This window comes from Alligator sinensis, unplaced genomic scaffold (genome assembly GCF_000455745.1).
Source record: "Alligator sinensis unplaced genomic scaffold, ASM45574v1 scaffold198_1, whole genome shotgun sequence".
Taxonomy (NCBI): domain Eukaryota; kingdom Metazoa; phylum Chordata; order Crocodylia; family Alligatoridae; genus Alligator; species Alligator sinensis.
In genome coordinates, this window is record NW_005841906.1 from 841062 (window position 1) to 867402 (window position 26341).

At 52.9% G+C, this 26341-nt stretch overlaps 1 protein-coding gene across 3 annotated transcripts in view; it reads left to right on the forward strand.

Moving 5' to 3' along the window:
- Positions 1–26341, forward strand: part of SLC29A1 (solute carrier family 29 member 1 (Augustine blood group)) — a 43891-nt gene that overhangs the window by 8016 nt on the left and 9534 nt on the right. The window contains exons 1-7 of one of the 3 annotated variants that reach the window (XM_025197811.1): positions 522–716; positions 22234–22334; positions 24086–24167; positions 24479–24663; positions 24911–25050; positions 25389–25523; positions 25920–26017. In XM_025197811.1, coding sequence (XP_025053596.1) covers positions 22306–22334; positions 24086–24167; positions 24479–24663; positions 24911–25050; positions 25389–25523; positions 25920–26017 — 669 coding nt within the window. In that variant the 5' untranslated portion in view covers positions 522–716; positions 22234–22305. Of the gene's footprint in view, positions 1–521; positions 717–22233; positions 22335–24085; positions 24168–24478; positions 24664–24910; positions 25051–25388; positions 25524–25919; positions 26018–26341 lie in introns of those variants that run through there. The other 2 variants (XM_025197809.1, XM_025197810.1) reach the window with 2 other exon arrangements.

The following is a 26341-nucleotide window of genomic DNA, read 5'->3' on the forward strand; positions in this document are numbered from 1 at the left end:
CAGCGAGGGGGCGCATGCTGGGCAGAGGCAGCACGTGGAGGGGGGAGACAGCACAGGGAGGGGGGGAGGCAAAGCAGGAGGAAGGGGCCTGATGCCCAAGTGCTCCGGGGATGGTGGCTTGTGGCAGGGCTTCCTCCCACCCTCCCCACCCCCTGGCGCCCTGGATGGTGCCTGGCTCTGCAACAGATGTGCCTGAGGCCGGAGGGCACCTGGCTAGAGGGAGCCCCGCGGCTTGGAAAGGGGCTGCCGGGTGGGGCAGGCAGGGCACTGGAACAGGATGCTGAGACTCCAGCGGGGCAGCCGAGGTCCCCCCTAACCAGGCTGTAAAGAGGTGGGCAGTTGGCTGGTGCTGCAAGGAGGGGATGATGAGCCCCGGGGAGGTCCATAGCCGCTTTTTGTGTAGCTGAGAACACTAGATGTTGTTTTTAGTGTGGCGGAGAGCAGGCAGCTCCTGGCACCAAGGCCTTTGATACAAGATGCTGGTGGTGCCTGCCTCTAATGCTTTTGCTGGTGCTCCCCCAGGTGCGTAGGTAACCAGAGAGCGGCAATCGATTGATCGCTTCCAGAACGGTCCCGCTGCCTTCCTGAGATCCTGTTTCAGCCCTCGCAGCACGGGTTTCTGGTGCCAGGGGAAGAACTGGACGCAGGGTGGAAGGGCTGTTCTCACTTAGTGCTTCAGGACAGGGCAGGGTGGTGGAACCTGTTTCCAGGACCAGGTGAGGTGTTGAACCCTTCCCAGGTTCTTGCCCATCTGGAGTGGTCGTTAAAGGGGCATTCAGTGGCAAAGCGCAATGGCAGGGGCTGTCCCACCTCGGTAGGAATTTCTGTGTGCTTGGTACAGCCTGGCCCAGATGCAGGGCTTCCCTGGGCACGTTGCTCAGGGATTCTGCTGTGCTAGGGGTGCAGGGATCCAGTGTTGGCAATGTGGGAGGGAAATTGGAGTTGTGCACCTTGCTTCTGTTACTCTCCTGCTCCAACTAGCCCCTTCACCCTAACCCTCCCCTCCCTGCTCCCCTTCCCGTACCATCTGCTGCATATGCCACAGCATGAAATCCCATTCTCTCTTGGGTGGATGCATCAGATGCAAGCTCAACACAGCTGGTGGGGACAGCAGCAAGCTCCTGCCCAGAGTACCTCTGAGGGGCTCGTTTTCATTGCTCACTTTCATTGCAGAAATCACTGGAGGTTTCTAACTCTAGTGCTATCTGAACACACAACCCCTTAGCATGAGTGCAGTGGTGCTTTTCACTCGGGCTGGCTGGCCCAGTCTGAGATTAAGTACTAAGTCTGAGTAAGTGAAATTTATTAGCTACTGATGCAAGAACTTTGCAGTGCAATGCAAACCAGCTTCTCCAGTGCCGCTAGCCCACCTGTGCTTCCTCCATCACCATATGGCTAGAAGGATGAACAGGTTCTCCCACAATCCATTGTGAAAGGATTCATAATGCTGCTTTGGCTAATGCAAAGTACTTAATCCTGGTTTGCAGCCTGTAAGTATATCAGGGGAGCTTATCAGGGCCTGGGGGAGCGACTATTCACCAAGACCCCCGGGGGAGGACTTGAAATAATAGGCACAAACTGATTGAAGATCACTTCAGACTAGACACAAGGGAAAACTTCCTTACAAGTTGAGTGCTAAGGGTTTGGAACAGGCTCCCCCCAGAGGTAGTACAGTCACCCTGCCTGGCAATCTTCAAAAAGTGACTTGAACCCAGCAAGATGGGCATCATTTGACCCCAGCAGTCTTTCCTGCCCAAGTCGAGCCTGGACTCGATCTGTAAGGTTCCTTCCAGACGCTAACAACTTTCATAGTTTCATAGGACTGGGATATGACCTCAGCGGTTGTAGCGCTATATGAGCATGAGTACAGGCCTGGGAGGTGATGGCAGCTTGAGTGCTTTTCACAGGGTGGAAAGCTCTTATGCTTGGCTAGCTCTTACTTATGCTTGGCTAGCTCACAAGAAGGATCTGAAATGTGGATCTCTCGAGTTACCTCCTCTTGGAGGGCATGCCCTCAAGAGAGAGGAGGGGGAGAAAGAGGCCTGGAAGGAGTCCATGGTGGCCTGATTATGTGAACTGGTTTCCCAGGCACAGGGAAGGGAGGAATTTCCTGTGTTTCCTCCCTGCTTTTGCTCCTCTAATGAGAACAGGGATCCTTCCATGGGGAAACAAAGGCAGCGCCTCATGAACTCCTGGCTGGGGGATATTGAAGATGAGCCTGGTCATTGTTCTCACTTGAGGATTTGTCCTGGCATGACCTGGCCTTTCTCTTTGCTACATCCCCATGGAAGTTGGAGTACATGGAACAGGGCACCTTAGCTACAGCCCAGGTTCTTCCACCTTCCCCCATGAGTCCTGCCTGGCTCCATGTCACAGGCTGCATGAGGATGTGTTAGCTATGACAGAAAGAGGAGCTTGATTCTTTGAGCAAGGGGGTGGATCGGAAAAAACAGTTCCCTGGCAGGATGGGTTGGCCTGGACCCTGGGCCGTCCACTGCACAGTCCAGAGGCCAGAGTAGACCAGCTTGACTGTTGAAGCAGCCCATGAGTTGCCTGCAGATTTTCAATATTCATGTAAGGAAAATGAGGCATTTAGCCTTTGTGGTTGGAAAGGAAGCTCCTGATTTTTTTGTTTTGTTTTGTTTTGTTTTTTTAGTGGTGCAGCAGTGTCGGCCTGGGTGTGTAGGCAACCCATAAAGGGCTCTGAAGTATGTGTTTCTTGTTTTGGGTTTTTGTTTGTTTGTTTTTTTTACCTGGCCCCTTTATCTTGACGGGCAGTCAACTTGATATGGCATGTTCCAGTTATGCCAGTCGGACTAGTGGCCACCTGTGGAACAAGATTCAGATGCACAGCAATTGAGTTAACAGATGCTGAGTTTTAGCTCAGGCTGTTGCATGCTCATTGTGTGGTTAGCTCAAGCTTAAGGAAGCACTGAAATCCAGCTACTGGGGGGGGGGGGGGGTGTTCATGCATTAAAGCGGCAGGAAGTCAGTCTAGGACAACACTTGAGTTGTAGGTTGAGTGCACAAGGCAGTGATGGCAAGCCCCCAAAAGCTCCTTGATAAGCCCTTTCATGCTGGCATTAGCTGTCTGGTTGCCAACTGTTTTGCCAGATAGGGCTGGGGAGTTAGGGCAGTAATCATAATTCTGGTTTGTGAAGATTGTGAATATTCAACATATAATAAATATTCAGAGAATATTTTGCATATTATCTGCTTTCATTTTGATTTAGAGTGACTTTGAAATTCTCCATGAAAGGGGAAGTCCTGGGTAGCTCATCTGATTTTGACTCAGAGTCAGGACTGTCAAGAAGCCATTTGGGAGCCAGGGCTCATAGTTACCCATCAGCCTGCCAAGTTAGCATCAGAACCAGGGCGCCTGGGCTTTCCAGGCACATGGCTTCTCTCACCCTGCCAGGCTGTTGCCCAACAGCCGGATGGGAATTGCAGGAAAGGAAAGATTTCCATCAGGATGATGCCTGCTTTCCTCCAGAACTTCAGGACTAAACAGGCCCTGCGAGCATTTCCGTGTTGATTAAATTGGCTTTCTCCAGTGGAAAATCACCCAGCCAGAGAATTTCCAACTGCTTCTAGTTGGAACTGAAGGTTACAAAACAAGAAAACTGGAAAGAGTAGAAAGACGGAAGGAGACAAACCTGGAGAATAACAGGCAGTGGGAAAAGAAGAGAATTGGGTTGGAGGCAATGGCGGTTTCAGAGGTTGTGTGTTTTTATACTGAGGTGAGATGAGCTGGCTGTGGGCGAATAAGATCGTAAAGCAGCTAAGTTACAACGTCAGGGTTGTACCATCCTTCACCAGTGTGCAAACCTCCACTGGCCTCTCTGGGAGGACAGTGTATTGTTTTATATTTGTACCATGGCCCATACCTCATCATTAAAGGTGTTAATTCTCAGCACAGAGAACACCACATCATCATAGACCTCTAGGCCTGTGCAGAGTCAGAACTTTGCTGCTTCACTTAGCTTCTCTGGCTTCCCATTTTATCCCGAGGAGCTGGTGCCAGCAACTAGGGACGAAGCGTGTTTATGCCACGGTCTGGCTGATCTCAGCAGATTGGACTCAACTACTGTTTCCAAAAGCATCAGGTAATACCCTCCCACACCTGAAAGATGGGCAGTCCCTAACATGAGATGCAGAAGTGACTTCCAACTCCAGTATGCCTGCCCTCCCTTCAAAACACCATGCCCAGAAACCCCTGGGGAAAACAGAGGCGGTTAAAGGATTTTATGAGAGCCCATGAGCTTTCTGCATTGCATCCATCCATCTCCACACAGCTGGATGTAGAAAAGCCTCCCAAAACAGTATTGGAAGCTCTATCCCATGAGATGCCAGTTACAAAACTTGGAAGATCCCCTGGAATAGGCTGAGGAGAGTCATTCCAGCCTTCTCTTTCTGATCATCTGCACTGCCTGGGAGTTCATGAGAACCACCCACCGTGCTTTCCAAAGCATTTCATCTCATTCTGGTTCCCAGACTGGTGCTGAAGACATCTGTCTCTCTTCTTTCTAGAATTTCTTGCATCAGCCTTCAGATATGGGGAGGACTCAAGTCTGTATTGAAGACGGGTATAGACAGATTCCAGTGGCATTTATCTGCATGTTACATAAGACTTGCCTACCCTGTTTAGAGAGCCTACTGTCATGAGACATTTCAGTGCCCAGCAGTTCTGTAGGGCAAAGTCTGCAGCTGTTCCACTGTCTGTCACAATCCCATTAGGTTTCAGTAGTGAAGAGGGGGGTTGGTATGAAGAAATAAATTTGGGTAAGGGAAGGGCCAGGTCCTGGTGCTGTGAGTAATTCTGCATGGTGGACTATTCTACCTCAGTGGGGTGCAAGGGATGTTGTGCTTTGGGAGGTGTCTTTTTAAGGTGATCATAAGGCTAAGAGTCTAAATATTTGGGCTGATTAAACATCTGGACACTAACCCTGGTGTCTAGACCATGTTTGCAGTCAGATGATCAATTTGGCTAAGTATTCCCCCTTTCAGTTCTGTCTGGAGCCAGAATTCATCAGCGCTTCCTGCCCTAAACTATGAAGCAGCATTGCTGCCTGCTCTCTGGTACCTGGCACACCAATCTTCTCGGTAGTGGCTGTGTGTGAGCAGGGAGGGGAGCAATTTCCAAGTGCATTGCTTATCCCAGGGTAGGTGGAAGAAATGGCATTTTTCTGAAGTCCACTCCATGTGGTACAGAGCTGTTTGGGGTCCCTTCTAGGGCAGAGAGAGGATAGGATGAAGTAGGAACAAGCAACAGGGCTCTGCTGGCCTCTCCCTGCGGTCTTTCAGTAGGCTGTGCAGCTGGGATTGCTCATCCTTCCCTCTTAATGTTGGGAACTGTGCTCTCTGGCTAACTCTGCCTACCCACAGGGTAGAGGCTGCTGTTGCTGGGGGCAGAGCGGGGTTTCTCCTTTTATAGCTGTGTTCCTACTGGGGCTGTGTTTGGGAAGCTGGCCATCCCCCATAGCCTCCAAAATGAGGTTCTCTTCCCATTCCTGGGGTTGTACTTAGCTGAGGCTTTCATCATAAGAGCTACAGCTGAGTGCAGGGCCAAGGTCCAGAACAGATGCCTCTGGTAGGTGCAAAGCTGCCCAGGCCCAGACACCTAGTGAGCTCTGACTTACAGTCTGTAGCTCCCTGCCAGGCTCCTCGGTCAGGTACGTCTACTGGAGACTGACTTGCAAATACTGTGGCTACTGCAAGGCAATGGAGAGCAGCCTGGTTACAATAGTAAAAGCAAGGACTAGGATCTGGGGACTCCTAGCCCTCTAAGCTGGCTCTGGCCTCTCCTTCCTTTGTGTCCTGGGACAGATGACAACTTCTTTTTGTTCATCTGCTCTGAAGGCAGAACAATGACATGTCATATGTGGCATTTGGCTGAGGCATCCCCCCTCTCCTCAGCCCTCCAGACTGACAGTGAGTGTGAACAGGGATCTAGTGCTCTCAGGGGGACCATCCTTTGAGAGGAGAATCAGAGGGTCACAATGCCAGAATCTGTCTGTCCTACATCTGTCTCTCTGTCCCCCTAGGCTGGAACCTGGACACCTGCAGGGTCTTTGTAGAATCTAGCCATGCTAAGGTGAGCTATAGCCCCACCAGGGGAGGGACATTTTTCTTGGGACTCTACCAAAACCTTGTCTGACCATCTCACTGCTGCAGCTGGTCCCATGTTCCTCTGCTATTCCAGGCACCCTCTGGGACACTGATGGGGCTGACCTGCTGCGTGAGGAGCAGACTTGTGCTTTGGGGTTTTTTTTGGGGGGTGGGGGGGTGGAGTTCCTTGAAACGGGACCAAGGTGAGACATTTCTGCTTCTCCCACTGCCTTGGGGAGGGGACCTGTTTTGTCCTTGTACCCCTGCTCCCTAACTAAACTTTTCACCATAGCCTCATGCCTGGAGCTGGAAGGAACTCACAAGGGAGATAAAATCCAGCACCAATAAAGTGCTTTGCTGTCTAAACAAACATAACTAACCCCCTGTGGCTCTCACAGGGGTGCGTGTGCCAGAAAGCCATTAATTAGGCAGGGTTCAGCCAGTGGGCTTTTTGATCGTCCAACAGTGCTGTCCCAGCACATAAACATTTCAGCATGTTCAAGCACGCGAGAGACATGGGCAGGCTCTAGTAAGGCTTCAGTCTGTTTCCAGATAGGTCAGCCTGCTCCTGGCACGCTCGTGCCTTGTCCTCTGAGTAGAGGCTCGTGGCCTTGCTGAGTTGCCCTAGCTGTTAGCATTTCCCATGGGAGGCAAATGCTGGCAGAGGCAAAGTCCTTGCCCTGATGAACTTGCAGGCCAAGACCTACATCTTGACATGCCCTTGTGCTGAGCTTTGGGTGGCTTTGAAAATCTAGCCTCAAGTGTGACCCCCTGCTTACTCCCCCCAGCTAATGCTGTGCATTTCTTTTCTTGAGCTTGAGCTAAATGTAGGTGTGGAGCAACAAGGGGTAGTGTGTACAAATGAGGGACATGTTCAGCTCTGGCTAGGCCACGACCTGACAGCTAGTAGCAGCAAGATTACTTATAGTGGGAGGTAATCTGGCAGTGTGTTTGTGGGCATATCACACGTTCGTTCCTGGCTGAGGGACAGGCCGATTACTTGCTACTGCTGTACTGTTGGAGGTCCCTGCTTTGGGACCAGGGCCTTCCTTGTGCTAAGTCCCAGGCAGATCCAGAGGCAAACACCATATTGCTCTGGATTGCTCACAGCTTGATCCTCCAGTTAGTCCCCACAGGGGTGGGAAGGCTCTGGGAGATGGTGGTTGTGTAAAATACTGTGGTGTAGGGGTGGGGTAGCACTACCCCAGCCCCATGGTGGCGGGCAGTCTACTTGGTTCTGCCCTGAGCCTCTGGTTTTGCCTGTGTTGCACAAAAGCTCCCTTTCTTACCAGGGTGAGTGGGGAAGCTGTTTCCTCAATGATATGAGAAAATTGCCCCATCTCTTATCTGCCTGTTGCTTTCGGTTCCCACCCCTGATAATGATTCCTTATCTCCTGCTCCACACTCCCACCCATCCTGTAGTTGCCTATTCTTGTGGGATTCTGGGAAAGACTGTGTCCTGTCCCAGTGAGATGCCTGCAGCCTGGGAAGCTGATTTGTGGAGCGATGGCTCTCACCTGGGGGGAAAAGGCAAGGGCTGTTCAGGAAGCCCATGTTAGTGGTGCAAAAGCCTCTGCAACCTGAATTCCAGCTATTTGACAAGTGGATGGGGCTTGCATGGAGTGAGGAGACCCCACTACAGCCTTATCCCTTAACCCTCACTTTTGTTTCTTATGGTCCTGAGTGGTCTGGGGATGCCTCTCCTGGCATAGGTTGTGAGGCATATCCCTTTCCGTGCTTTGACAGGTCTGTGGCTGTATGAATGCTATAGGAACTGAATGGTCTCCTTCAGCATTAGGTCCTTATCCCCAGGGTGAGAACTGCCCCACTACCTATTAGCAAAGTGGGATAGGGACACATAACATGGGGCCATGTAAGGAAGCAGACAGCTCACAGAGTGATTGGTTAGTGCATTGGGGGCCTGCCTGTTTGGCAAGCGTGCCACAATAGCTCTGTACTCTCCGCTTTCCCTGCCCAGTCTGCTGCTCTGCTTTCTGCTCCCTGCCCGAGGGTGGGGACCTGCTGCTGTGCTTCCTGTTTGTCATGCACCACACACACAGGCTTCCCATGCTGCTTGGAGCATGCATGCCACGGGTTGGCCACCCCTGTGTTAGTGCACTGCTTTTCCCCCCCTGGAGATTTGCGTTCAAAAAACATTGATGTGGCTGGCAGGTGAGGTGTTTGCTGGGTTCAGCTGACTCTCCTTGCAGCACCCCTTATTCCTGGGTTTGATGTAATGGACAGCTTAAGTGAAAGTAAAGTTGAGTGGAGACTGGATGAGTGGTAGGGGCAACTTGTACAGCATCTGTCTCTTTGGTAACCTTGAATTCACATTGTTGACCTTAAATTCATAGCAAACTCCCTCCGCCTGCCGTGTTGAGGCTGAGTTCTCAGTCAAAGCCAGCATACAATTTCTCAAATGTAGCTGCTTTCTGGAGAGCTGCTGAGTTCTTGGCTGGGAGAATGGAAACAGCCAAGGTTTGTCCCCCAAAGCCTCCTGTCCATCTTCTTGCCCAGCTTCCGTCTTCCACTGCCTGTGATGGGCAAGGCCTAGCTGCCTTACTTTCCTCCTGAGCGTGACGGCTGGCTGGGCTGCATGGCTCTCTGTCTGGGCTGTTTGTGTCCAGGGGAAGAGTGACAGGCCAGCTGGGCTGCGGGGCCCAAAATAGTCCATATTTCTGTCACAACTGCATGATGAGCTGACCACAATGGGGCAAGCGGGCAGGAATCTCAACCTCAGTGCCTCCTGATGCCATGTGGTGGTTGACTAGGCTGTGCCTGGGGCCCAGCTCCTCCTGGATCTGCCAATCGCAAGGAGGGAGCCGCGGTTCCTCCCCTCAAATTTTTGGAACCCAGGGAAATGGCGGTGCTCCTGCCTGCAGAACATTGCATTCTGCGTTTTGGCTCTGACATCTCCCCCTCCCCCTGCTAAATTGGAACCAGCTGCAGGGCGATGAGCTTCACTCCATCCAGTTCTGATGCCTCCTAAAAATAGCTAAGTGGAAGCTCTTTGCCTCTGCAAGAAGGGAGAAGATATGTATATGTGCATCAGTCGTACCCACCCTCACTGCAGGGACCCACTTACCCCAGGGGTCAGAGCAAACCTCGCTCCATCTTGCCTCAGAGTCAGGATGTAGCTGGTTTATCTCCAGTTAGCAAGAAACCAGAACCAGGCCATGGTTATGGAGCACAGAGCTAGGCATCAGCTGCATGCCCAGGCTGCTTACTGCTGTGGGCTCAGAAGTGGTGGCTCCCAGCCCTGAAACCAAGGAGGGGCAGCTTTTGCCAGCTCAAGCAGGTGAGAGACAAGGGCCAGCTCAGCACGATTGCTTCCACACATTCTACCATCCCTTGCTGCTCCTAGCCCTGCCTATGTCCATCTTGGCAAAGGTGACCATAGAGCATTGGGACCAGCTAAAATGGCCACAGCATGGAGCAGAGGAGGAGCGTGCACTAATACAGGCTGGGGGCTGACTGGCTAAGCAGCAGCAGAAAAGGACCTGGGGGTTACGGTGGACAATAAGCTAAGTGAGAGCCAGCAGCGTGCCTTTGTTGCCAAGAAAACTAAAGGCATACTGTGCTGTATTGGTAGGAGTGTTACCAGCAGATCAAGGGAAGTGATTATTCCCCTCTATTCAGCACTGGTGAACCCACATCTAGGTGTTCAGTTTTGGGGCCCCCACTGCATAAAGGATGTGGACAAATTGGAGAGAGTCCAGCAGAGGGCAACAAAAATGGTGAGGGGGCTGGGGGACATGACTTGTTTAGAGAGGCTGAGGATACTGTGCTTATTTAGTCTAGAGAAGAGAAGACTGAGGGGGGATTTAATTGCAGCCTTCAGCTACCTGAAGGGGGGGTTGCAAAGAGGATGGAGCTGGACTGTTCTCGGTGGTGGCAGATGACAGAACAAGGAGCAATGGTCTCAGGTTGCAGCAAGAGAAGTTTTTAGGTTAGATATTAGGAAACACTTTCGCATGAGGAGGGTAATAAAACACTGGAACAGGTTACCCAGAGAGGTGGTGGAATCTCCATCCTTGGATGTTTTTAAGACCCAGGTAGACAAATCCTTGGCTGGGATGATGTAGTTGGGGGTGGTCCTGCTTTGAGCAGGGGTTGGACTAGATGACCTTCTGAGGTCCCTTCCAGCCCTCATTTTCTGTGATTCTATGGGCTCTTATTGCTGTTCAATCCATGTGCTGCCTTGGGCACTTGTGCCTTGATGCTGGGCTGCAGGAAGATCCTGCTGTAGCAGCAGCCTGGGGTCTGTAGATCCTCCCTGGGGTTTGGACATAGGATTTTTCTTCGCTTCCTGTCCCATTGCGTGTTCACCAACTATATGGCACCCCAGTGGCAGCTGTATTGCAGGGGAGTGAGCAAATGATCCCCCGTCTTGTGTTTAAGTGCTCCGGGCTGACCAGCACCTCGGCACAGTGAACTGGTATTTTTTGTGGCTGAGTTATCAGTGCCTTCGATTTGAGAGAGAGAGATGCCTCCTTGATATCCCTGTGGGAGGGCTGTGACCAGAGCCCCCAAATAGTGGTGCTTGCCACAGTAACGCTTGGAAGAGAGAGACTGCCTGAGGACAGCCAATGCTATGCTGCATAGATACCTGCTGCATTGTAGCATCACGGTGACTGGTGTCTGCAGGGAAGCAGAGCCCAGGTTGAGGCAGCTCAGAGCATGGGAGAGAGGAACTATTTACAAGTAGTGATGGAGAGAAGCTGGGTCTATGCTGCCTGCCCTGTATTGTGCATATATGGGGGGGGAGGCTTTGTCCCCTCGCATGGCTCCCCCATGTGCTCCTGTAAGTGACTTCCCACCCCAGAGAGGCTGCAGTCAATACCTGTGCCAGCCACCACTAGCTCCCCATCTCTCCCTCACTTATTTCTTGCACTTGACTCTGTCCTGAGCTTGCCAGTTTTGAGCCAAGACCCTGGGGCCAAGAATGAAGCAATGAGTGTGGAATCTGTTCCCTCCTCCCTTCCAGCACCCCAGGGACCCCCGGATAGGCATCCTCCCACATGCACACACATGCGTGCTACCCTGATGTGCTTAGTAAGGAGGGGAACTCGCACTGCTCTTCCCCTCTGCTGTGGTTCAGGCAGGCAGTGTGGAGCAGTGGTATTGTCAAGACTCTCTTTGGCTGGGGTGAGAAGATGTGATAACTATGCTTGTTTCAGACAACAGCAGAAGAAAAAGGGGCTGGAGCAGGGGGAGAGAGGTATGCAGGAAGGATGGAGATGGGAGTGAATGATCATGTCTAAGTGTGTGGATCAAGGTGGGGGAAAGAGGTCCTGTCCAGGGCTGAGGACTGGGTATCAGCTGGGGTTCCACTGCCTCCAGCACGGTCTTGTTTGCCAGTGCTGGCCTGGACCAGGGCTTCCCCAGCTCCCGCATTCAGTACTTCTTGTCCCCTTTCCCTTCCCCAGTGATAGCCCTGACAGCAGAAAGGGGTTGGCCATGAAGCCCAGCACAGCCCAAGAGGGACTGTGGCCTCCCGATACACTGCCTTACATATGGTACCAGAACATTACCAGCTAGTAATGGTTTTGTCCAGTAAGGTTTCAAGGAGCCACTTTAGCTATAAGCAGACCTTGTCCTTGGAGTGGGATCAGCTGGGATGTATCCTGGCATAGCAGATCCAATTAATGGGGGAGCACAGATGTTGCCTGTTCTCCTCCAAGATTGGGTTGCAGCTCCTGGGGCTTCAGGGCCCCTGATTCTGTGAGACGAGTGCAAATTGGAACCCTGGGTTCCCCCACTTGCAGAGGAGTGATTTAGTGTGTGTATTGTGTTGCTGTTCACTGACTCAGGGCGTGCCTCTGCAAGCAAGGGAACACCAGCTTTCCCCGTTTGCAGACAGGTGCCCTGAATTGGGCACAACAGCATGATGCACATGCCCAGGGATTCTTGGGACATTCCTCTATGAGCAGAGGAACCTGGGCTTGTACTCCCTGCAGGTGAGTCCCCAGGACCTGCCAGATCAGGCCCTGGGAGCACCTGCCCAGGGAGACTGGAAAACATGGGAAGCTCCAGGCTGCCTGTGCTCTCTTGCTATAACCAAATAGATGTCTGCTGCAAAAAAGTTGCTCCAGTTATTGCTACAGATTGTTGCAACCACTATTTTGGGCATTTGTGGTATGATGAGGGGCATGTGCTTCTGTTTGCTTAGGCTTTGTGCTGCCATAAAAATGTTTATGGTGGCACAAGGGCAGCATCTGTTTGCAGTGTTTGTCATAGCCATAGTCCAAAGTGAGCTCAGACCCCGTGGACTCCTACTATTCAGGAATCTCTTCTTTCCGATACAGGGAAGACCAGTGCACTGCCTGCTCGTAGACAGCAGGCTAAGTCGCCTCAGGAAACTCAGAAGTCCACCCTGCTGAGCTTTAAAATGTCAAACTAAACAGAGGGGTTGGAGTGTTTGTTATAGCTGTGATAGTCCAGGAAATGTCTGGGAGCCAACTTTTTTTTTTTTTTTCTTCATGATATCTTTTATTGGACCAACTAGAGTTGGGACAGCTGTTGGGTCTCGATTGCCCATCCTTAAACACATGGCCAGATAGACCTGAGGAAAGACACTTGAGGCCCAAAAGCTTGTCCCAACTATGTAGCTGGTCCAGTAAAAGATATTGCAAAGAAGCCTCACTTCAAAGTAAGCAGCCAAACTTTTTCAGTCGTGCCCTTGCAGGGAACAGCCTTTCGCCTCCTTGTCTGTCCTTCCACAAGTCTGTAGCCCTTCTGAGCTCAGCACAGTCCCCTCACAGTCTCCTGATGGAAAGTAGCAGAGTAGGGGGACCCACATTTGTCCTCTGCTCTGGGTTCTCTCCCGTTATCTAAATTGTCCCATCTTTGCTCCCCAGGACCTCCTTCCTCCTGGCTGGCCTTCCACTCCTCAGACCTGTGATTGTCAACCAGAGTGCCATGACACCCTAGGTTGCCTTAAGATCCTTTGAAGGGTGCAGTGCAATGTTAGCACTGTTAGGGGTGCAGACACAATTCACAATATTAAACCCCAAGATTTCAGATAGTAATCCACAGTCAGAAACCTTCTGACCTGCTGGGGTCTCTCTAAGTTCCTTGCAACAAGAACTGCTCTAGTATTTTTCTATAGACAAAAATGAGTAAAAGCTTAAGAGCTGTGAGGGGGGCCTCAAGTCTAATGAGTCCTGAGTCTAAAAATATTGAGAACTACTACCTTAGAGGAACCCTCTATCCTGCCTGCCCAGTCTGCTGTGGGGGGGTGGGCTTCTTTGTGCCATGCTCAGCAATGCCTCCCAACAGCTGACAATAAGAAGGGAAGGAAAATCCTGTACTACCTGTAAAACTGGAGGAATGAATTTCAGAAGCCAGATGGAGCTGCCTGGACTCATACAATTTGCTGGGACACCAAGCTGCTATCCCTTTTCTTGTGCATGGTACCCAAGGGGTCAGAAGCAGTTGGGAGCCTGCCTCATTTGTCTGACATCCAGGAAGCCTGTTGGCTGCTCACAGGGGGCCTAAAGAAGTGCCATGTTACCAATGCAGGGTCATCAGAGAAACTCACTTTAACCCACAGAGCATTGGTAAGCTCCACACAGCCAGGGGACGTTAATGGCCAGCAGACCTATGAGTGTATCAGGCCCTGCAGGTTTCCAGAGAGCTCCTCTACAACACAATGGTGGTGTGGTCATGAGTCAAAGCACCCAAGGACCATCTCCACTGAGATTTGAACCTGTCCTTTATGGCACAAGGACCTGTCTCTTGGTTTGAGGCTTGGGGAGAGCCCTGCCACCTGCCCCCCAGCCCCAGTTTCTCCCTGCATAGCAACAGGGCATCCATCTGATTTTGACATTTGAGCTCCTTAGATTATTGTATGGGGGGTTGGGGTTAATTGAAGATAGGAAATACTGCTTCCTCCTATTGTCCTGCTTCCTGCCCTGGCTACTGATCTGCCCCTTTAGGAGTCAGTCAGGCTTGTTCCTACCAGGACCTTTGGAGTTACCCATTTGTGGGTAGGGGAGGGTACATGCAACAGAGCATGTGTCTGCCCAGCTTCTCTCTGCCACCTAGGCTGAGCTTCTTGGAGTGCCCTCGGACAACACTTGCAGGGCTGGGGGAGCTTTTGCAACCCCATGTCTAGCCTCCATCCACCTCAGTATATATGTGTAGTAAAGTGGATGTGCATGCATGCATAGCCTCTCAGCATGGGGCAACTCCCTGCCACAGGGGAGCATGGGGGTAGGTTATCTATCCCCTAACTGCTTGTTGTGGGGTATCTTACGCCTTCCTCTGAAGAGCTGTTGCTGGCCTTTGTCAGAAACAGGACACTGTGTGGGAGAGACCTCCGGGCTGGCTCAGTGAATAATGGAGTTGGTTGCTAGTCTTGAGTCATGTCCCAGGTCTTACTGCAGCAGATCAGCCCAGCTGCTTGTATCTGGCACTGAGTGAGAAACAGATGCACGAGCTAAGAGAGGTAGGGGGAAAGGGGTAGGTGTGTGAAACTCATGGGAAGATGCAGCCTGGCACTTTGCTTCCTTCAGGCCAGGCCGTAATCCCTTAGTCATACAGGTCTGGCACTTAAATTAATGGCTGGGCTCCTTTGTCCTGCATCTCATGGGCATACCCCTGCACTTTGTCACCTCCCTTAGTTTGTGCAGGTCTCACCTGCCAGTCCCATAGCACCCATCTTGAGGGGCATGCTTCTGGGGCATCCTTGGAGGTGATCCCCACAAGTCTCTTTGAATGTGGGTTTATCCTACTTAATGGAAGCTGAATGATTGTGCTGACAGGCTCCTGAGAGTTTTCTTTGGGTTAGGAAGCTGCTCTTGTTGGGGATTTCTGCGGCCAGGAGCAAGCTGTGGTTCCTTTTGTCTTGAGCAAATTCCCATGTCTGCCTTTGGGAGAGAGGGCTTTGTTTGCTTTATTGTCTAAATATCTAACAATGGGAGCTTGAGACTGACCCTGGGAAACTCCTGGCCCTCCCAAGCCATGCTTTGCACAGATGAACAGGTCACAACCATAGGGAGGGAGCAAATTTCCAATCCCCTTTCCCAAGGAGGTAAGCTGAGGAAAAGGCGCCCCAGGTCTCCTGAGGCAGGGGAATGGGCATGTGCCCTGGGCTGTGACAGGAGGAGCTTGTTGGCAGGCAAGGTGACAGAAGTGTCTCCAGCCTAGAATGAAGTCCTCTGCTCTCTATCTCTTGTCCCCGTCTCTCATTGTATTTATTTGCAAATACAGGTGAGTTTTCAAGCTGAGGATGATTGGAGGGTGTGAAAAAAAAAAAAAAAAAAAAATCGGCACACTTATAAGATGGGGAGCTCCCTACTTGAGAGCACGGAGGCGGAAAGGGATCTTGGTGTCATTATTGACTCCAAGATGAACATGGGCCGACAATGCGAGGTCATGGTTGGCAGGGCTAACCGGACCTTGTCGTGCATCCACAGGTGCATCTCGAGTAGAGCCAGGGAGGTGATCCTCCCCCTCTATGCGACGCTGGTCAGGCCGCAGCTGGAGTATTGTGTCCAGTTCTGTGCGCCCCATTTCAGGAGGGATGTGGACAACATGGAGAGGGTCCAGAGGAGGGCCACCCGCATGATCCGGGGACAACAGGGCAGACCCTACAGTGAGAGACTGCGGGACTTGAACCTATTCAGCCTCCACAAGAGAAGGCTGAGGGGGACCTGGTGACCGTCTATAAACTCACTAGGGGGAACCAGAAGGGTTTGGGGGAGATGCTGTTTCCCCTAGCCCCTGCTGGCATAACAAGGAATAATGGGCACAAGTTGATGGAGAGGAGGTACAGATTGGACATCCGAAAAAACTACTTCACAGTTAGGGCGGCTAGGAGCTGGAACCAACTTCCAAGGGAGGTGGTGCTGGCCCCTACCCTGGGGATCTTTAAGAAGAGGCTGGATACTTACCTGGCTGGACTCATTTGAGTCCCGTTTTTGTTTTTAGGGTGAGTGGTTTTTTGTTTTTGTTTTTTTTTTGGGTTGTTCTCCCGCCCTGGCGGGGGGGCGGGCTAGAAGATCTATTAGGTCCCTTCCGACCCTGAAACTATGAAACTATTTCACCCCCATCCCTGGCAAGCGTGCACTGAGGCAGCGGGCTGGGTTAGCAAATATCTGGGCTCAGAAGCACCACATGGCTTGCCATTAGGGAAGCACTCACCGGATGGGGTGGGGTGGGCAAGGGGAAACTGAGAGGGAAGCCAGGTCCCTTCCTCGAATGAATGCTCTCTGACCTCCCTTTTGGAAAGACGACAAGCAGCCCCTGTTCCCTGAGCCAAGAGCGGCTTATCTCCTCTCCCCTGATCTGGGAGGGTATTGGGAGAGGGCTCTTGGTGTTTTCCTAGAAAGAGGCCCCCAGAAGGTTGCTGTATTTGCCCTCCCACTCTCCATCTAGACTGCTGACCTCAGTGGAGGGGCCTGCTTGTTATCTGTAGGGCCCTCATGGCACATCTCTGCACTGCTGCTGTCTGGGGAACCATTGCCTTGCTCAGCCTGGACTGACTGAGACTCCTGAACCAAGGTGCCCCTGGACCCCCACGGTAAATCTCCCTGCGGCTGTGCTAAAATGACAGAAGTGTGGGGACGTGGGAGGCAGTCGCCCCTGAACCAGCTGGGAGCTCCCAGCTGGAAGATCTGGGCTCCAGATTATTAGGTCACTTTGTACTCTGGTGCTGCCCTAGTCCGGGTGTTGGGAGAACCCTGTGGCTGACGCACGGGCAAGAGCATCGGGCCTGAGTTCTCACCCTAGGGTGTGTTAGGATGCAGCCCTGTTTGTATCACTCCCTGGCCAGCCTCATGTTGGTGGGAGGGAAGGGGGGATGTTAATGATCTGTTTTATATGTTGATCTCTCAAGAACGTGCAGTGGGGTTGGGAACATGCTTCATGCCCAGGGGGCCGTGGGACCACCTGGCTGTTGGCATGCAGGCATTTGGGAGGGGACAGTAGGCAGAGATCCTAGAAATTCTAGGGTATTCAGCTGAATTCAAGCGACCAGTGCTGTGCATGTTCACAGTCTTATGGAAAGCGCCTTTGTCTAGCACAGAGACACAGGGTTAGATTGAGTTCTTAGCTGCTGCAGTGTATCTGGAGTCACTCCAGGGGCTGCTTTTGGATCTGCTCCAGCACACCTTGGTTTGGGATTGTAGCCTATGCTGTCTGTTGGGAGCAGGTGGAAGTGAGTGCATGTGGCTGGCACTGAGTGGGTGTGCGAGAGGAGCATAGTTTCCATGCTAAGGAAACTGAGGGGATGGTGAGATGAAGCAAACCTTTCCATTCCAGTTTAACTTATGCCCAGCCCTTAGTTGCTGCACCTGCTGCAAACCCCAAGCCCCTCTGTGCAACTCCCTTTGCCCACCTTCTGAGTGCCAGAGCCTCTGCTCTCCTTCAGGCACTCAGTTGTAGCAGCACTAGATCAGTGCATATCCTCCATGTAATAACAGTGCTAAAAGGGCCTGTGTCTTTTCCTCCATCACTGTAAATCCGGAGGAACACATGCTGCTTGGAGACCTGGACAAGACTGGGAGACATAAAGGGAAGCGCCCTTCCTTGCTGCGGGTTGCGTAGACCAAGTAGGTATTTCTGCCTGGCGATTGTGATCTTGAGCGGTGCAGATTGGGTCAGTGACATTGCAGGTAGACAGTGCAAGTGGCTGTAGCAGATAACTCCAGTCCCAGAGTGCCACCACTGTTGCTTCCCACAAGACATGTGGCAGATGAAATAGTACAGAGCCTGCTGGTGCTTGGACAGATAAGGCGCAATTTTATTTTTTTTTGCATTGCATCCCAGGGAAGTCACAGGGGGACAGTAGAGGGCTCATGAGAACATCTGCAGGGAGCAAAGATGAGAACAGCTGGGTTTGTGTCCCTTTTGCCTTTGAAGTGTCAGGGTTGTGACACGCTCTCAGGCCAGGGCAATTTTGTACCTCTTGTGCTAAACCAAGGTGGAGTTATAATCATGGATATGGACAGTGCTAGGGGGAGCATGTTTGGCTGGAGAGCCTTAGCTTTGCCAGCAGCTTTGTGGGACTTGAGAAGCAGGTACTAATGTGCTTCCCCTGTCTGAGATCCTTCTGCAGGGTGGAGGAGCCTGAAGTACTGCTGCTTGTAAAAGTCTGCCTTGATGTCCAGTTGGCCGTGTCATGTGGAGAAGCCTTTGGGAAATAGTCAAGCAGAGACACTGGCCCTCCAGACATTCCCCATGTCCCACTCCTCCTTGGTGTGGGTTACAGCCTCCAGCTCAGGCTTTTCTGGGGAAAAAAGCTGCAGGGCTCTCAAGGATTCTGACCTCGGGTGAGCAGCATGTGCCACACCGAGGAGTGCCACAGCTTCTTTTCATGAAAACGGAGCGAAGGAAGGAGGAGAGCGGAAGCCAGGAAACATCATTGGGCCTTTGATGGGAACTGTTTACATAAGGCTTTTGTCTTTGTTCCAGGAACGGAGACACACATGAAACCTCACTCACGTATGCAAATGTGCTTACAGCTGCCGCACATGCATACCTGGGCACGTGCATGTGGCGTCTTGTGCGGGTGGAAAAACACGGGAGGCTAACTACAGAAGTCTGCATTAGCCAGGACTGGGCCCGCCCAGAGTCACTGGGGTGAAGGAGGGTGTCAGAGCTGGCAGTACGTACAGTCTTGTGGAACACCCCATACACACAAGCAGCAATATTATAGTTCAAATAGAAACCAGGTATGAGTGTAAAACTTCAGGCAGAATATAACACAACAGCGTTTGATATACAGCCAAGTTACACACCCCTCCACCTGCCCTTAAGTCAACCTGGCATGGGGTTCCCTTCAGGTTGGCTCTCTCTGCCCGGATGTTCCCAAATCTATCCAGAAGGGCCTTAGATTTGTGGAAGCCTATCTGGAGATAAGGCATGTAGTCAGGTCTGGGGAAGCGTCCGGACCCACCCCAGTTTTGTTATGCTTGACTCTGAGGAAGAATTGATCATTTTGATGTAGCATTGTTCTTGATGGCCATTATCTAGGAGCCTCAGGGTCTAGACATGGACCATAGGAAGTCAGTGCTGTCCTGATTGGCCTGAGGCCCTGAGTGGGCCATGCAGTTTATCAGAGGCAGTCCCTGCAGCAGGGGCCAAAACCAGGAGCAGTTTGGATGGCTTACAAGTTGGGGATGCCATGTCATTCCCTTCCCCTCCAGCAGCATCACAGGGCTGTCATGTTATGGCCTCAAGATGCATGCTGACCTCTGGTGTCAAATGAGTATTGGAAGGCAAAGGCAGGTACCCTTGTCCTGTGAGAGAGAACCAAGTTTACCTGGGTGACTGACTGCCCACCAGCAGGTGGGTGGGGGTTGTTTGTGTGGAATTGGTTACACCTGCTTTATTAGGGCAGGGGCACTCCCAACGGGTACTTGTAAAGTCACCCACAGCTGCACACATTGGTTGGTTATAGTTTGGTTGTTTGAGAGAGCTGGCGGCTGCCTACAAGGTTTTAGCAAGATGCAGCTGTACAGGGTGTATGATGGCAGTCTCCCAACCAGCTGTGGAAGGAATTGGAGGCATTTAGCAAAGGGAGAGACCCAGCAGAGTGGGTAGGAGTGTGGGGCTTGGCATCTCCCTATGAGAAGCACAAGGAGGTGGGGGGCAGGTGGAATTACTCCCCCTCTGAAGCCCTGGGAGGGGGCTGAGATTTCAGCATTGGGGTGGTAGATCTTAATGCGTGTGGTGGGGAGGCTTGCAGCCCTTGCAAAGGGAGTGCCTGGCTTGTCTTGCTTAAAAGCAGAGAGAACCGTTTGAGCGCCTGCAACCCCCCTGCTCCTGATCCTTCCTGGCCCACTTCAGCCTCTGCCATTGCTGTGTAATCCCTGAGCTGGCAACCTCTGCTCCTGCTTGCACACCATCACCTCCATGAAATCCCTCATTTCCCTTGGCACTGCAAGCCGGCGTCTGGGCAGCGTGACCTGGGCAGCTTGCCAGAGGTGGCACCCGACACTACGTCGGTGGTGGCGACGCAGATGCTGGCATCCACTGCTGCAGTCCCCTCGGCAGCCCCTGTGACTTTGGCAGGGCCCTGGCACCCACCCCGCAGTGGGAGGGGAATGCACGCTCCCACCACCCCCAGATCCATTTCCTTGCTGAACGGGCTCAGGGCTGGGACCAGCTGCTGGAGCTGAGGTGGCTCCACTTACCCCAGTTAGGCATGTGGGTGCTGTGTCCCTGCTGGCCCCTCTGGGTTGCTGCCATGGCAGGGGAACTGAGAGCGGAGCAGAGGCAGGTCTTTCAGCTTGGGAGCTTCCCAAGGGATTTCTTGGGGTTTGGTTTCAGTCCTGCTGGGGTTCACCTAGCTGCCTCCGCATTGTAGGAGCTGTATTCCCTTCCTGGCCTTTGCCTGGGGTCTCACTGTACAGTCCGCCTTGCTGAGAGTGGAAGCAGGAGGGGTCCAATTGAAGAGGGGCAGCAGCAGTCTCACTTGCGGCAGTGCTGAGATGAGGGGAATTGAATGTCTCGCGCTTCATGGTGTCAGCTGGCTGCTAAGGGCAATTGCCCAGCTGCTAGGAGAGAATTCTCTCTCTCTTCCCTTCTTCCTTCCTTCTCCCCTCCCCTCCCCACCTCGCCAGAAGCAGCAACTGCCCAAGCCGGGGAGCCAGCAGGGACCAGGACATTGTGTAGGGAGCCAGACGCGTAGTATGGGACCTGTTTCTGCACTGGGCAGGGGAGGAGGAGGTGGGATGTGCAAGGAGCTATGCGGTGCTCCCACTGCCTGTGGAGGGGACCACGTTACCTGCCTTTGCCTCTGTCCAGAGTGGATCTGGAGAGGGGAAGTAGCTAAGATGGGGTGCCAAGACTGCATGCACCATGGAGACAGTACCAGTTCCTGGTGAGACCTGCGGAGACCAACTCCTGGCAGGCACTACAGGATCCACTGGCTGTGCTGCCTGCTGGGAGCTGCCTCCCACCTCATGCAAGCTGAACCTGGGCACCCTGGGCTGGATGAAGACATGTGAGGAGCAAATAGGCTCCCAAAGCAGGAGCAGGCCAAGCTCATGCAGGGCCCAAGCGAGGGCTCTTACAGCTCCGGGGACAGCAGATCCGCAGCCTCTAAGAGGGGCATTGGTCTGTGTTCAGAGCATCCTGCTTCCCCAGACATGTGGAGCTCAGCAGTGGTTGAGTCTCTGCAGTAGCTAGACCTTCCTGAAGGCGCTGTAGCAATGACGGGGCAGAAGAGGCCATATTCTTGGGGGTGAGAATTGTAGCAGGGCAGAAGGGGGTGTGGGAAAGGGGTAGACGGTACATTCTCAGTTCAGTGGGGGGTGAGCGGAGGGAGCCCTGGGACTTAGCAGATGGGTCTACCCTCGTGCGAAGCTGGGGTATATCACCTTCCTGAAAGCACTGCTGCAGGCAGGGGGGTGCATTGGGAAAGGACAGTGAGAGCTTGCAAGAAGTCGTGGGGGAAGATAGAGTGAGGCCTTTCTGGCCCTGTGGTTGCCTGGGTAGGAAGGCACAGAGCTGGAGAAGGTTATGTGGCTGTTTGGTGGGGAAAGCAAGAAGGGAGTGTCCCCTGCCCTGCAGCCACTCTCCAAAGTTCCCACAGGCCTAAGGGGAGCACAGGGTTGTGGGGGATCGATGGGCAAGGCTGGTTTCATGTAGACCCCAAGTGCTGTATGGATCAGTGGGGCACAGGTGTAGCATATCTGTGGGGAAGGCAGGGTCCCTAGTTACAAGGCTGGTATCTCCTCGGAGCTTGCCATGGAAGAGCTGGAATCCTGGCTGACCTAACCGGCCCAAATCGCACGCTGTGCAGAAGGCACAACATGCAAACTCTGTGGGCAAAACCCTGCTAGGCCCTGGCGGGGAGAAGGCCCATGTAAGGGCTGGGCCTCCCTGCAGGAGGGAAGGGCTCTGCCTTGTGTCTTGGGGGGCACACAGCTTCTCCCTCCTAGGCCTTATGTCCATGTTCTTCTGAAGTGACTCATCCTCTGGTTTGCGAGGACTCTGAGCAGAAGCTCAGAGGCAAATCCATGGGTGTTTGTTTTCCATGCTGATTCCTGTCCTGGGAACCCTCACCGGGGCTTGCTCTGTGGCACCCCTGGGCTCTGAGAACACAGCGCTGCCCTGACTCCTGCAGTTACAGCTCCTCAACAACGTCTCTGTTTTGGTTTGGATTTGCAGGAATAAAGCAACCGAGGGAAGGAGTGAGACTTGCTGAAAGCTGCCAAGCCACACCAACTCCCACTGGGCACCATGACGGCAAAAGATGGCCCTCAGGACAGGTATGGCCAGGGCCCCAGGGGGGAAGCAGGCTGTGAGCGTGCACAGAAGCAGCACCTTCTCTTAGAGGGACTGCCGCTAAGCTACTCCTTCCACCAGAGCTGCAGCATGGGAGCCAGGCTGGAGATGACCCCTTCCCTGCAGCCTGGCATGATCCTGGCAATCCTTGGAGCTGGGACAGCAGGAGCTAGCACTGTCCCTGAACCTGGGAACCCTGCTGCCCTGCACTGCAGATCTTGCCCCCTCGTGGCCAGGGTGTGATCTCCTAATCATGAGATCTGGGAGACTTGGCTGCCCAGTCTTGTCAGATCCTGGTACAGGATACCAGCATCCAGGACCATCAGAGATGAATCTGCCTCGCCGGGTGCCACCTTGTGGAGCCCAGTGTCTGCTTGTACCATTACCAAAAAAGCTGTGTCCCATTAATGGGTTTCCTTCCTTCCTGTGTCATATTTTTCCAAAGCAGATGGGCCGTAAATAGTGCTCACTGGGAAACTTACTAGGAGACTTTACTGTTTTCCATATCTGGCAGCTGCTAGCATGCATCTAGTTGCCTCATGCCTAGGAGAGAGCAACCCTTTTTCACGCACCCCTTCCCAACACCCTCTCCCTTTCATAACCTACTGGAAAATCCCTGAGGTCCCAGAGCAGTTCACTTGCTTAGAGTTGGCAGGAAGAAGAGACAAACTCCCATGGCTCTAAACCCATGGCCCTGTGGGGTCAAACCCATCTCCCTGTCCCTGCAACCCCTTTCGTACAACCAGGATCTCTGCTCTCGCCTCTGCATCACTCTCAGCCTGATGCAATTCGTAAGGAGCCTGACACATCCCCTCTGGTTCGTGGGGCAGGGGGAAACAAAGGATGGGTATGGAGCTTGGAGCCTCTGGTGTTCGTGGCTCCAGGCTCTTTTTCCAAACACCAGTACATCCAAGTTGGTCTCTCAGGCATTTCCCCTCCTAAGGAGCACTAGGTTAGAGGGGGACTCGGGACTCCTTCAGCCCCTTTCACCCCAATGAGGCTTAGATCTACAGGAGAGCCACTGACTTTGCACGTGCCCTGATAGTTGATTTAGTACCTGATTTTTCAGAAGTGATGAGCACTTGCTGCAAGTGATGAGCACTTGCTGGAGGGAGTCAGCCTCTCTAAAATCAGAATGGTTACCCACACCGAGAAGTTGTAGCTGAATGCTTGGGCTTCAAACCTTTGTTACTGGTACTTCACAATCCAGTCCCTGGAGCTCTGAGCATGGTCCAAAGCCCCCACGGACCTAGGAACCTCAACTCTGGTGACATGGGTGCTGATAAGGGACACATTGTACTGCAGAGTCCAGCAGGGGCTGTCTAGGAACCAAACATATGACTTTGTGCCCTGTGAGGGAAGCTTAGGCAGCACCATCCTGCAATGTCCTGAGGTATAAAAAATATTATTTATCATCTACTCAGGAGAGCCCAGTGGGGGAGATGAGTGCAGGCAGGAGTAAGGGGCATCAGCAGAGCTGTGGGAGTGGAAGCTGGCTGTAACTCACTATGCTGGAGCAGGCTGATCTCCCTGCTCTCTAATAGCTCAGCCCCTTTTTGCTTCTGTGTCCAGGCTTGAAGGTCATTCACAGTTTGGTGCCTGTTTCCTATTTCTCTGGCTTCTGCCATGGGGTAATTTAGAGAGTGGTGTTGGTGACCATTGTTCCGTCTGCCCTGCCCCAGCTGCCCCTGCTCGGAACATGTGGTGACTGTCCCCATCTCTCTGTCACCCACAGGTACAAAGGTGTCTGGCTGATCTTCTTCATGCTGGGCCTGGGAACGTTGCTGCCATGGAACTTCTTCATGACAGCCACGCAGGTTAGGATCTCAGTGCTAGGGCTAGGGTGGTGTATGTGGCTGTATGTCTGTAGGGAGGGAACAGGCCTGTGAGTGATGGGTGCATGTTGTAGAATGGGGAGTGGGGACTCGTGTGGCACGTGTGCATGGTCCCTTTTGTATTTGGGAAGGAAAAATGGCTGCTGTGTATGTGTGCATCCTTAAGAAAAGCTTATAGTGTGTGTGCACACGAGGTGGGAAGAGGGGAATACAGCACACGCATGAATTGCTCATGGGAATTCTTGAGATCCCTAATCGGTGGGATGCAGTCACTGGGCCCCTTCCTTTTGCAGTATTTCAGCACCCGCCTCAGTGATGCCCAGAACACCACTGCTGTGGACCGCCTCAGTGAGGTGAACGGCACGGGCATAAACTTGCCTCGCACCTACCTTCAGGCCAAGTTCAACAACTTCATGACCCTCTGTGCCATGTTGCCTCTGCTCATCTTCACCTGCCTCAACTCCTTTCTCCACCAGAGGTGAGCCAGGGCCCCAGCACTCGCCCAGGCCACTCCAGGCGTTCTCTCGACCCTGAAGGCAGAACTTGGTTTTTGGCCTCACTCCCTCCATCTTGAACATCTTGACCTTGTTCAAGGCAGGAATGAGACCCACCCAACTCCTCTCTTGTGAGCTGGTTCCCTTTAGAGTATCCTCTTTCCCCATCTCCCAGGCCCCTCATGGGGCTGGGCTCTCCCCCCTGAGGTGCTGTTCTGTCCTGCCCTGTAGGATCCCCCAGCAAGTCCGCATCCTGGGCAGCCTGGTTGTCATCGGGCTGGTCTTCCTGATGACTGCTGTCCTAGTGAAGATACCCATGGAGCCACTCCCTTTCTTCATTGTCACCATGGTCAAGATCATCCTTATCAACTGTAAGTGGGGCCTAGGGAATCCTGGATGCTGCTGGTGTCAGGGCAGATGGCCACACAGGAAAAGGGGACAGGGGCACATGCCCCACTCCACTGTCCCCACCTCTATTGCCCTAGGAAAGACCAAAGCGCACTGTTGCTGCAGGATCCCATGCCTACATTTCACCTCCTGGTACTAGAGTTCATGACCACCCCTCTGCCAGGGGTGTAGGCAGCAGGGCAGAGCCCTGGCCAGGCCACAGCATGAGCTCTCCATCTGGCCTCCCAACAGGGATGGGGGAGGGGCACCATCTTGTCTCCCCTACCTATCTCCTAATTTCTGAATGTCTCTGTCCTTGCAGCCTTTGGTGCCATCCTCCAAGGTAGCCTCTTTGGATTGGCAGGGCTCCTGCCTGCTAGCTATACAGCACCCATCATGAGTGGGCAGGGGCTGGCAGGGACCTTTGCAGCTCTGGCCATGATCTGCGCCATTGCCAGTGAGTAACTCCCTCTCCACTAAGGCATTGTGGCCCCTTTCAGGGCTCACCTGATGCCTGCCTCCTCTGCTGCAGACCAGACCCTGTGTCTGAAAGCTGGAGAAGGAGCCCTGGTGCACCTTCATCTGCTCGGAGTTGGCCACTATAGCTGTTTAAGGGAAGAGCCCTCACCTTGGGCTTGTTCTCTTGGGGGTGGGTGACCCCCATAGGGGGCGCTTGGGATCTTGGGAAGCTCCTTCAGGTCTACTGTCCTGGGAGACCTGGCCCTGTTCCTGCCTATCGGGACACCGGTGAGGAGTGGTGATGGGAGTGGGGACTGGTGATCTCTCTCCTGTTGTTACTTTCCCCAATAACCCCTGTTGTTGCTTCTCCCCTCTCTCTAATCTGTGCTGCTAGCTGGATCACCGCTTGAAGACAGTGCCTTTGGCTACTTCATTACAGCCTGCGTGGTGATCCTGCTGGCTATTGGCTCCTACATCGTGCTTCCCCGACTGGTAGGGATTCAGGCTCATAGCTTGCTTGCTCTCTCAGGGAGCGGGGTAGTTCCTGCATATTTTGACCCAGTGGGTAAAGAGCTGTCAGCTTTGCTCTGGGGCCCACACAGTTCTTTTGTGACACTACAGTGCTGAATCCACAGGGATCTGGTGTCTCATCAGACAGACCCCCAAATCTTCCCATGTGAGCTTTCCCAGGCAGCGTCTCCCCCTACCCCCCACAACATGCACATAAAGAGACAGAGATGCATTCTGTGCTCAGACACATTGTGGTAATCTCTCGTGTATGTGCACACACATTTGGACACCAGGGAGCTCTCTGTT